Source organism: Ixodes scapularis, unplaced genomic scaffold, assembly GCF_016920785.2.
Source record: "Ixodes scapularis isolate PalLabHiFi unplaced genomic scaffold, ASM1692078v2 PGA_scaffold5__190_contigs__length_132052651, whole genome shotgun sequence".
Taxonomy (NCBI): Eukaryota; Metazoa; Arthropoda; class Arachnida; order Ixodida; family Ixodidae; genus Ixodes; species Ixodes scapularis.
Window position 1 is genome coordinate 87,902,906 of NW_024609880.1, and position 12,058 is coordinate 87,914,963.

The 12,058-nt window shown below is 46.8% G+C and overlaps 1 protein-coding gene across 3 annotated transcripts in view; it reads left to right on the forward strand.

The window, feature by feature from the left end:
* Positions 1–490: 490 nt before the first annotated feature.
* The window catches only part of LOC8035696 (mediator of RNA polymerase II transcription subunit 14), a 46,073-nt gene continuing 34,505 nt past the window's right edge, over positions 491–12,058 (forward strand). For 2 of the 3 annotated variants that reach the window (XM_040209642.3, XM_040209643.3), the window contains exons 1-16: positions 491–703; positions 1,235–1,374; positions 2,511–2,643; positions 4,007–4,101; positions 4,487–4,565; positions 5,746–5,875; positions 6,302–6,342; positions 6,987–7,074; positions 7,541–7,648; positions 8,292–8,335; positions 8,469–8,557; positions 9,229–9,367; positions 9,910–10,024; positions 10,141–10,266; positions 10,612–10,690; positions 11,496–11,655. In XM_040209642.3, the coding sequence (XP_040065576.1) occupies positions 1,262–1,374; positions 2,511–2,643; positions 4,007–4,101; positions 4,487–4,565; positions 5,746–5,875; positions 6,302–6,342; positions 6,987–7,074; positions 7,541–7,648; positions 8,292–8,335; positions 8,469–8,557; positions 9,229–9,367; positions 9,910–10,024; positions 10,141–10,266; positions 10,612–10,690; positions 11,496–11,655 (1,539 nt within the window). In that variant the 5' untranslated portion in view covers positions 491–703; positions 1,235–1,261. The remainder of the gene's footprint in view (positions 704–1,234; positions 1,375–2,510; positions 2,644–4,006; positions 4,102–4,486; positions 4,566–5,745; positions 5,876–6,301; positions 6,343–6,986; positions 7,075–7,540; positions 7,649–8,291; positions 8,336–8,468; positions 8,558–9,228; positions 9,368–9,909; positions 10,025–10,140; positions 10,267–10,611; positions 10,691–11,495; positions 11,656–12,058) is intronic. The other variant, XM_042294085.1, reaches the window with a different exon arrangement.

Here is a 12,058-nt window from a genome sequence, read left to right on the forward strand (position 1 = left end):
TTTTGCTTGAGTGGTGACATCTCAGCCATTTTACCGCCCAATCGTTTTTTTATGCATTTTGAAGCGCGCGCAATCTGGTGTCACTCAGCTCGAGCGCGTAGCTTTGGCTAATGCATAGACGCCATTTTACCGCCCAAGTCACGCAGCGAGTGCGCGAGAGCGTCACGCGCTGGCACATTCAGGGCAACAATGGATGTCTTCACCCTGAGACCCCTGAGACAGACAGACATGTAGGCACCCTACCTATGCGCGCGTTTTGGCGTCCTCTTTCGGGCAAGAGAGGCAGCAAGTTTCGTTATCAACCAAACAACCGCGTTTCTAACAGTCAAAAATTAGTTATAAACTAATTTAAAATAATGAAACCTACAAGTATAAGTTTCTTCTTTTAATATTTAGTATTTTCAAGAATTTTGTTTTACCAGTGTTGCTCACTTTCGCGTTTCGTTTGGCAACATTGGGTTTGGCTAGGTTGGTAGGTTGGTACGCCAGTATGGCAGCTCCGAGTTGATAGTGGGTCGTTGTGGGCTTTTTTTTCCGTCGCTACAGGCGACCTTAATTATTTATTCTTAGACATCCTATATGATCTGTGTCTCATTTTAGTGACGTTACTATGTGTAGCATCTTTGGTTGCTGGAAAACCTGTATATTTTCTGCTCTGTCCGCACTGAGCCCAAGACTGACCTGTGACGTCGCAAGCTGATCGTTGATGTTCATTCGTTTTGGTAATCTTCTTGTACATTAAGAGCCTCAACTATTTTAGTCCACATCTAGGGGCTGTATGGAAGACCACTGACGGAAACTTCGCTTGTTTGCGTTCGCCATGTCTACTTTTCTATTGCGTTCGATTTTTCTCTGTTTGCATGCATATCAATCAGTTCAAAAGTGAGTTGACCAAACATCATTGCCAGGAAAACCCCGTTTCAATTTGTCGGTTCCAGGGAAAGGCTATCGTCTTCCAATGATATCGTCTCTATGTGTGCTCATGTTAAAACCGCGCTATCAGTGTTACTTAAAAAAAAATAACAATAAGTAGTAGCCCACTTTAACCGCACCGACCTGTCAAATCTGAAAGATTATGTCGACTAAGACCCAGTAAATCGATCGAGTATCATTTACGTGCTAGGTAAAAATCTACGTGCTCCAACAACGCTACTAATGCCGCCCTCTCTTAAATGTAGCGTTTTCACGCTGTCAAATAATGTCAATAACTTTCCAAGTCGATTTCGCTTTCACAGTGAAGCATTGAAGATCGTTGGAGGCGATGGCCATGCAGATCGCCAACACTTCCCCAGGGGCTGGAAGCATTCCCCTGGGGAGACTGATCGACTTCATTCTGCAAAGGACGTACCACGAACTGACTGTGCTTGCTGAATTGTAAGTCTGGTGTTGTGCTACATTTCTTTTTATGCTTTAAGTTCTGTTGATCGAGTTCTATGCGTCAGAGTATATATTTTGAGTATTTCATCTTCTGCGCCTCAAGTTTCAGGTCGTAGAATCTTCAGACCCTTAGTAACGACCAGTGCCTTTCTTCTGTTCCTCTTCAGATGAAACACTGCGTTCAAATGTCGTAAATCAAAAAGCGCGAACGGGCATACGGAACTCGGTCACGGGGTACCTTCATCCCATAGGACACACCTTGTGTGAAGGTAATATAGAAAGATCAAGGAAATATGCAGTATGAGTTATTCATAATGTTAAAAAAAATTATTTTTTAAAATTTGTTTATGAAGATGCATTCTGGCATCAAAGTAGCCAGCCATGTATGCATTAGATCTGTATAACTCAGCCTTGACTAGAGGATTAGCTCCACCTGCAGTCTCTTTTATTTACCTGCATAAAGTTATGGGCCCTTAGAAAGGTTGACCTGCATAATTCTCACGAGGGAGGGAACTCTTTTCTTTACTTTTCATACTTTGTAGGAATGGGGTTGGGGGAGGGTGGAGAGGGCATAGGATAATCTACAATGGGCACAAAACCTTAGTTCCAAGAATATTATTAGTAGCGGAGCCACGCGGCGCCTATTAGCTCGTGTCTGCGTTGCCGCACGCGCGTCTTGCGTCTCTCGTGACGAGCGCAATGCTAGCCATGGTGACGCCAAGGTGCGTGCGCCCACCACTTTTTTGCATACGCTTGTCGAGTTTCAGCATGTTTGCCACTTGTGGGGATCAAGCAACAATGACGTAATGTACAGAGCTTGTCTTCTAGGTGGTACTGGTACTGCTCATTAGAGATTCTTTAGATTTGCACCTCCCATTGGGACTATCAGAAAAGGGAGTAATTCTACTGGCTTCATTCCAGATGCCTGTCGGGCTTTAGGGGAGAATAATGAATGAAATCAGTAAATCTCTCGTGTGGCTTCCATTAGCTTCGTGTTTCTTGATACTACGGCGTACCACTACCAATGTTCTGCAAGCCCTGGCACACGACTAATGTTGTAGGCTAGGTGGCGCAAGTAACCACCCAATACAGATCCAATACAGATACAGGTCCAATACCATCTATCCATGCAGGTTGCCCCGTAAGACGGATGTGGAACGCAAGATAGAGATTGTGCAGTTTGCCAGCAGCACGAGGCAGCTCTTCGTACGTCTGTTAGCGCTCGTCAAGTGGGCTGCTAGTGCCACCAAGGTGGAGAAATGTGCCGTAAGTTTTTTTTTTTGTGTCACCAATTTGCAATGATATAGGACAATATGTGAGTGACACATAATGCAAAGTTCCAGCTACTTCAGTTTGGGTGCTGTTGTCCAGCCCGTTGGATTATTTGAATGAGTAAATTTGTTCAAAAAAAGTGTACCAGTACTTCTTTTTTTTTTTTTTAGTTTTGTGGCAGTGGTGGTTTAACGATAAGGTTGGCTGCAGAAATTTAGTGACAACATTGTCTAGCTCTGTTGTTTGATTGAGAAGCAACCCTTTTAGGATCTAGAACTTATGCTCATGTGCATCATGGCAGACTAAAGGCCAGTTCACACATACAGCGGAGCGCTAAGTTAGTGCCTCGTGAGCACTGGAAGCAGCGCTCATGTTGACCCAACTTGCACGTGACATAGCGCTTCAGCAGTGCAGTGCAAGCGCTCTCACGCTCCTTATGCCGTGCTTGGTGCTGCGGAATAGCACGTGCACGGCGATTCCGTTGTTGTTTTTCCTTTAGTGGTGAAAGAAGAGGAAGTAAAAAAGCTGCTCTCCAAGCAAACAATTGGGCAGATGATCCAGAGTCATAGACTTTGAGCGACTAATTGATTGGGTAATACCTCATCGCTTTTTATTTGACATGCGTGCCCCTGGTTTCAAAGACACGCAGTTAAAAAGTAATCACCTTCAAAAGAGCTGTATGTCTTGGTCCCTCAGCCTGGAAACAAGGTTCGCCGGGTATTGGTCGGTATCTCGGTGGCAAAAGATTTCGCGCATCCAGAAGGCTCTTTTGGGCGTTAAGCCGTCCACACACATGTGCACTAATTGCGTATGTAAGAGCATTTGTTGCGTTTCTATTTCAGCGTCCCACATGTCCGCCATGGGGCTGCTGATGCACACCCAACCACAGGAATGGGAACCGCAGTGCACGTGCTAATTTTCAGCAGTAACTGCAGTACAAGATGCGCTAACAAGACACTACTGAAACGTTAATAAGGCACTCTTGAAGCGCTAACAAGGCGCTACTAAAGCGCTAATTGCAAGCTATATTAGAACTAAGTCACACGCTAGGAAGCGCTGCGTGAGCATTGTTTTGAGCACGAACGTGGCGCTGACTTAGCTCTCCACTGTATGTGTGAACAGGCCTTAAATTTTCCATTCTTTATTCTACAATGTTTTGCTGTGCCAGTCATTGGTGGTTGTTGGTAGTTCTTGTTTGCTCTTTCAGCTAGAAATTTCAAATTACTCTGGTGTTCATGCCTTATACGTAAAACAGTACAGAAGGAGGGCCAATAGATATTTGAATGTACACCGTGCTTGTAGTATGATGTTCATTGTTCTAGCTTGCCTAAAACACAGCTGGCAATAATGTTTGCAGGCCATTGTGGGATTCCTGGACAAGCAGAACTTGCTGTTTGTCGAGACTGCTGACATCTTGGCCATGATGGCGAGAGAGACACTGGTGCAAGCCAGGTGAGGAAGCTGGATAATGACATGGCACAATTTCCTGTCAAAAGCACTTAAGATCATCCACTGGGCACTTGACCAAAAATTGTATTGGAGTCACCGGAACTGAATTTGAGAACTCCTGCGATGTGGATTGTTTAGTGTTCTCCTTTGCAGAGTGTCGACACCTGATCATTTATATGTTTCTAGGGTGCTAAAATTACAGAAGTATGTGCATGGCTGGACTGGATAATTTCAGAACGGACTAAGTAAATGATCGTATCAGCAGTGATATAAAAAAAAAAAAAAAACTGCCTATTGTTTAAAAAAAAATTTTCTTTGTATTTTCTTTTTTTTCTGTGTAGAAGTTGCTTTTAGGTACTGATGCTTTTCTATTTCCTTTCTTGTGCAGGCTGCCCAGTTTCCACATACCATGTGCGGTTGAGGTCTTGACCCTAGGCACCTACTCCAGGCTTCCGACCTGCATCCGTGTAAGGACATCCTCTTTTTGTACCCTCTGGGCCAGAGGGCCTTGTCATCTCCCCTGCTTACCTGTGAAGCTAGGACGAGTCCTCTGACGTTAGCAATTGCAGCAACTTGGCGTAGAAACTGCACCATTTCAAAACTGAGGCAAGCACTGTCAATGTGCCGATGTCTCAGTACCCCAAGACTGAGAAGTTGTCTCTGTTGTCCTTATGTTTGAGTTCTTCGCTTTTCTTCTTCTAAAACTTAAGCTATTGGTTGTGGTATCGTGCAACTTGATTTTTAAGACTGCTATGAGAAAAGGCAGCCGCCATGTGTCATTTTATCAGATGTCATAGTCCTTAAAGGCCGACGTACACTTCGTGCTTTCCACTTTTGCCCTCCTCATCCTTTCCCATATCCTCTCCACTGCTTAGCTTGCCCCAACTTGGCTCCCCTCGCAGCTTAGGAGAGGGGAGCGCTAAGAGGACTTTCTTCTGTGCAGAAAACCGAGGTTGTACGTCGGCCTTTAAAGGGATTCTGAACCGAAATCTGGATGCAAAAGCATGCAACGGGATGCTACAAACACTAAAACATCACTCATACAGCGATATCTCAAACGGATGGCCGTATTAAAAAAAAAAAGAGGCGCGTTTGCCAGGAATGTTGACGTCATGTTTCTTGAAGAAGGAGAGGGAACGGCCTCGCTTCTTCTCCGCCTCGCGGCCTTGAGGGAGCGAAGTGAAGAGAGGAGAAAACTAGGTATCTTGACGTCACGCGCCTTATCGGCCTGGTTCAATCTCGACTTTTTTTTTCCAAAAATACGGCCGTTCATTTGAGATATCGCCCTACTAGTAGTCTTGTAGGGTTTGTAGTGCCCAGCTTACATCTCCAGCATTGTTTTTTTTAAATCCAAATTTCGGTTCACCATCCCTTTAAGCAGTACCTTGAGGCCTTTTTGGGTAACCTTAGCATCCTGGTTTTAAACAACTCGTGGCATCGACAAGCACTTTTTTTGTCTTTGTTTCACGTTAAAGCCTTATAGACCATTCCAAAAACAGACATCTGGCCAGTGCGGTTCTCGGTGTTGACGCACGTTGCACATGATAGGTTTGCCTTCTACGGTGCTGGGCTGTGGATTTTTAGATATTGGAATGGTCTCTGGACAGAAACCAGCCGAAACCTTTTATTTCATTCTTTTGTTGGCAGGACAAAATCGTACCACCAGACCCTATCACTCCGTCGGAGAGAAGATCAACGTTGCTTCGGCTAAATCAAATCATCCAATATCGCCTGGTGTCCTCAGATCTGCCACCTCAGATGAGGTCCCTTCGCATTGGTGGGTTGACCTCGAGTTTTTCACTAGATAAAAAACTAATTGTGTCGAGTGCGTGTTCATACAATGGGAAGTGAGTCACCCTCGACGGGCATCTGGTGTCACCTCTGTGGCTGAGAAACCTCGCCAGTTTGGTACTGCCGCTAGCCTGAGGTTTTTAACATGCATCACGCAGTAGCGATACACGACAGCACACCGGTATGATGCTCATCCGGATCCAGAGGGGCAGGGGTCGGGATTGAACCCGGGATCCTTGGCTTCTGCAGTGCGAGCTCTCGTTCCACTTGCTGCAAGCTATGGTGCACTAACATGCTCGTCTACCAATGCCCCTCCTCACTAGATCTCCTGTGTGGTGGCCCGTGCATGCTTTATTTAATGGGCAATGCTCATTCATTCTAATGGGCCGACTTTATGGTCTTTGTTTTCCAGAAAATGGAAGGGTGATGTTTCACGTGGAACATGAATTTGAGGTCAGTTCTTCTCATATTGTTTGTTTTATTACTTCTGCTAGGCTTCGCTTTTCTTTTAAAAAAAGGATTTTGTGGCTGGAGTTTACGAGTGGTGCCCAAGTCGAGCAGCGTGCTACTGAAACAGTTTGTTTCTTAGAAGAGCAGTAAATCATCTTTCTGGGGCCATGCTTTGCTTTATTCTTGTCGCATAGCACTATGAACCACCGAGCATTTTGTGGTGACTTAATTTCTCACATTAAAAACAGTCAAGGAAAACTTATTGTGCAAATATATTGGAATTCTGTTTGTGAAAAACATCAGAAATTGCTCCACAGTGGCAAATTTAATTATTGGCACCCAAACATACCATTATGACCTCGTTCCTTTTTCACAGCCTGCCACAGTTCTGAAGTTTGACATGCTGTGTATCGGAAGCTGTTTCTGTTTTGATTTCTAATAGAACAGTGTTGGTGAGAAATGTCTTAACCACATGGCAGCAGCAGGGCAGGTGTCTTGAGGTGTTTACAGTAGGAGTCCTACTATACATCCAGACTGTATTGGGAAAGTGTGCTTGCTACGAGACTTCACCCACCGGACCTGTTGCATATCACTGGCACTAGTTCTTTTCACCACATCCTCTGCTCTAACCCTGTGCAAATGTGCAGGTGTCTCTGACGCTGATGGGAGATGGACCGCACATTCCCTGGAGGCTGCTCGACATCGACATCCTCGTGGAAGACAAGGACACCGGAGGTCCGTCCAGTTTTTCTTCTCTTTGTGCCTAAAATGTAGGGCTTTGTTCCAGATTTAGAGAAATTCGTCTTCGGTGGATTGCGTGCAAAAAAACACCCATGCAGTGGGATCATGCAAAGCCAAAGTTTGTGACAGCATGTTTGGAGTTCTTATGCACACGTCCTGCGCAAGTCGTCTGCTACTTGCGCAGGATTTGCAGTAACATCAGAATGACGCCGAGCTCTAATTGGTTCTGATTGAAGGATAGTTGGTTGACCTCAAAGCAAGCCGCCTTGAGGTCTACCCACTATCCTTCAATGAGATCCAATCGGAGCTCAATGTTCTGACGTCACCACAACCCCTGCAAAAACCAAGTGAACTTGCGCTCCGCATTGTCACAGTGCCCGGAGAGAAGCTAGCCCTAATGGATGAGTGTACTTCCGATTTTTTTCCAGACACTGACCGTATTCCTATTTTGTTTGTGCAGACTGCCGTGCCCTGGTACATTCACTACAGATCCAGTTTATTCACCAGCTGATACAGTCGCGCCTGGTCGACAACCCGAAGCCACTGCACGAGCTCTACAACTGCTTGCGTATCCTTGCCGGCACCCGTTTTGCGTAGTACGAAAAGTTCGATTGTGCGGATGCTACTCTGGAACAGTTGAGGGGCCACATGCAATGAGGGTACAAGTAGGCTCGCACCATTTCTTACACCTCTTTTCCCGGAGGCGGAGATTGTTACTGCACCACTTTCCTTTTTGCCGATATAACATTCCAGATATTCATTTGTGTGTCAAGCCGAGTAGAGATATTCATTTTGAACCAGCGCCGGAGAGAAGGATGGGGTGATTCTCTTTGGGAGCTCCACTTGTATACCACTATTGCACGTAGCCCCTAATTCTGAAAAATATAGCCTCCGTCTGTTTTGCAACAGTTCGCTTTCTTAGGTCACGCTTTTGTCGCTTGCTTCAGAATTTTGCTTAACAGTGAAGCTTCAGCACAGGCTTATTTATTGGTTTTGACTTTAGGCTACTTTGCAAAGAAATACGTGCAATATGTTTCATTGTTGCAGTTGTGCTATTGTCTGGGCGGTGGTTGTAGGCAGGACAACATATACGGGGGCTCTTCTGTGGTGTTCGGGACTTGCCTCGAGGGAATTTCGCGTAGAATGAATGAGGCTTGTCCTGGACATTCACCTCTGCTGCGTTCAATGATTCTTAACTTTGCACTCAATAGACTCTTTTTGCTTGAGTCTACAACTAGAGGTCATACACTCTCAGGTAAGTGCCTACGACACACTTTTTTTTCCATTGGTTGTCCACATATTTTTTTTTTATAAGTATTCTTCAAGGTGACCACCTTTTTGGCTCTGAAATAAGTCACCACAGCAAAGATTACATTTGTTTTCTTCAGCTTGCAAGACTTTGCCGCGAGCGACTCGGAGATTTCGTCCGCGTCGATGAATATCGTCCAGGGCAAAATCTGGTTGTGCAGTACTGGAGGTAAGCGATCTCCACGGGAGAAAAGCATGCTGCAAGTGCCACATTGTTAGTATAAATCCTGCGTCATAGAAAACTAGGACTGATACATAAAGAGAATTTTATTATGCATAATTGATTTGCAACTGACCTAATAACCATCTTTTTTTTCACAATTCAGCTGCGTTCAGAAAGTTGAACTTGTCGTTTGGTTGATTGCACCGCATTCGTGCCGCTTGAGTTAGCCAAGGCACGAGATCCCTTGGACAAACGTCTGACAATTAATGGATTTTCATCAAAGTAAGGCGTTTGTCTTCATTTTACGTCACCCTGAAAAGGCATCTGTTATCAGCTCCAAGCTCTTTGCTTTCACTGTCAGTTTTACTGACATTTCTAGTTTCTAACCTCTTGGTGCAGTGCTGACTGCCGCATTGAGGCTACAGGGTGGTTCTTTTTCAAGTCTTCCCGCCAGTTTGGAGTCCATAGCTTTTAGTGCAACGTCATACGGAGTTATATTGCTTGTAGGCGCATCCAGTCTAGTTCTAATAAGGAGCTCCAGATGACGAGTTTATCTTGATGCGGCTACGACACCTGCACTGCCAAGCGACTCTGATTGGAGGCTTGGGAGCTGTGGTACTTCGTGACAGCTCGCGACTCTACCATGGTGTTGAGGGCTCCTCTCTTTTTGCCCGCAGGGACCAGTTCAGCAAGGAGAAGCAGTCTTACCAGCTGAACATCCAGGTGGATTCGGTGGATCCCAGGAAGCCTCTCCGCGTGACCCACAACCCGGCGCTTCCGCACAAGGATGCTGTCTGGGCCGACCAGGCCATCAAGGTTGCCATCTTTCGCCCTTAGCTGGCCCGGCGTATGCAGCGCTGTTGGGACGAAGGCGTGAAAACGCAGCGGTGGGAGCGAAGCGTACCACTTGCGTTGTGCGGATATTTTGTAGACCTTCAGGGCAGAGCGAGTACACAATCGACAAACCAGATCGCTGTCCCGACCCCTCGCATTCTACTGACAGGGATCGGTTAAGTCAGTTCCTCGACTGTCTTTAGTGTAAAAGCCTTTGAGATGTCTGTCTGATAATGTCACGAGTGCCACCGTAGCCTGTTGCAGGTTAAGAACAGCTGGACCCCTGCCAGAAAGCTCCCCGCTCGAGAAAATGGGTGGTCTTCTCCATCCGCCTCCTCTCCAGCGTTTGCTCCGCTAAAGTTAAAACAGCGGAGGGGCTTTGTGGCAGGAGCTCGTCGGTGAGATTTCGGTAACACGTTCAAGCTCGCCGACGTTTTTCCGTAACACGTATAAAAGGCGTTTGGGGGGAGCCCCGGAGTCACGACTCCCATTGCGACGACCATGTGCGTACGTTGTCGTTGCAGTCGGAGTTTCTGTCCGTGGAGAAGCTTCTTATCCAGACGATCCACATCCGGACCAAGCAGCGCCTGTCCGACCTTCGTGGCAGACTCCGCAGCTCGGTCGTGGGACCCGCCGAATGTGAGTGCTGTCGAGAATCGGCTCGTTTCTCGGCTCCCAATTCGGCTCCCGGAAGCCGGAAACAAAGGAGCCATTTTGAACGGTATGAAAACAGCGCGGTCGTTGTTGCGTTTCAGGCCCCATTTTGGGTTCCCCAGCCATGCTGCAGGTTCCCCTGTTGCAGCCCTGCATGCAGTCGGAAAACCTGCTCGTCACCGTGGACACCCACACCGGATACTTCCTGGCCTTTGTGCCCCAGTACGGTGAGCTTGCCTTTTTCGTGTTTTTTTTTCTCGCATGCCCGCTTTACGATAATATGTTCGCCGTGTTGTTTTTTTGCGATATTGGATGCCTCATTGCGCTTATCCCACTTGCCACCGTCGGTTTCTGGTGCCCGGGACGTCGTTTGGCCGCAGTCCGCGTTGCAACCTTGCGATCCCGATAGACAGTCAAAAAGTGTTTCCGGCTTTTTCCTCGGATTGAAAGTTGGGCTAGTCGGTATGAATCTATATTGAAAACACAACGCCTCGTCCTGTGTGTTCTCTTTTTCTTCTCCTTGTCCGTGTGTTATTTGCGCTGTTTTTCAACATGGGTTTTTCCTCATGCAGATCCTCCCATGATTGGAGAGATCCAAGAGGCCCTGAACAAAGATGCGGCAAAGCTAGACACCCTCCTCACAGACCTGAGGTGAGGCCGAGGCTTGTGGTGTCAGGTACTCTCCTCGTAAAACAAATGGCAGTTTTTGTTTGTATAGATCAAGAGGTCTTTTGCCACTGTCTGTTCGTCTCCTTTACTTCTGCTCATCGGCGGGTTCGAATCCCGGCCGAGGTGCTCACAATCTGACGGAGGCTTATTGCGGAGAAGGCGCCGTGTAACTGAGCTTTCGGTTGCACGTCAAAAGATCCCCAGGTGGTCCAAATTAACCCTCAGTCCTCCGCTGGGGCATGCCAGATGCCCGTTGTTGGTTTGGCACGTAAAACTCCCAAATTGACTTTGTTTGACTGCTCATTGGCGTATGTAATCTGAGAAACGTATAATGTAGCGTAGAATTTAGCTCTACTCCCGTGTATAACCTGGTTCACAGATTTGCGTTTGGCTGTGAACGAGTGTGTTGCGATCTCTTGTAAGCGCTTAATTAACGCGCTAGCTTTAAGGCACCACCTATCGAGTACACAATGAATGTTTCGTATATATTTTTTTATTATTTCACGCACCATTCTTTTACCGTGGCCTTGAGGTAATCGTGACAATGTTATAAGACACCATTTGTCATAAAGATCTCACAAGTTCTGGGAAACCTTCGGCCTAATTATGCGCTAATCAGAAGTGTTCCAGGTCCACCCGATAGGCGGCGCAAAAAGCGGTTACGAGAGTGTGAACTGGCCTTATCTCTAGCTGTTTGTGCATTTCTGTACAAGCATCCTCGGTGCCTCTCTGCCATCTTTTACTCGAGACACCGTGGCATTGCTCGGCCTTGGCCCTTCCGCTTCAGGTTCTGGATGACGGTAAAGCGCTGTGAGAAGACGCTGCAGCACCTGCCCGTGCTGACCAGTCCCAAGCTGCCCCTGGTGGTGCCCAGGGGTCATCCGGCCGCCCGGCTGGGACCTCACACCCTCTATGTCAAGCTATGCAAGCACCACAACTGCTACGTGGTGAGCCAAGACGTCTGAACCACTCTCCGTGGGGCAGTTTTCCTTCTCCCGCTTGCGGTCCGTGTAACTTCTCATCTAAACTTTCTTTGTACGACAAGTTTTAAGCCGTAGGACTCGGATGTGGGATGACAGCAAGGCCCCATTTCTCTTCCTCTGCCGGCACGGTGGCCGGAACACGTCTTTCGAACGGCGAGCGTCCTATGCCACCCGTGCATCAAAAGTACTGTACTCACTCGCATAATGAGTACAGTTCTTTTCCCGAAAAATTGACAAATATTTGGTGGGTGTGTTCATTACGCGGAATAAAATTTTTGCATTTATACACTTCGCGCAAATTTCATTTTAGGTGCCAATATGACACGACAGGGTGATGAGGTACGTCCCCATTGACGGATGCGCACCC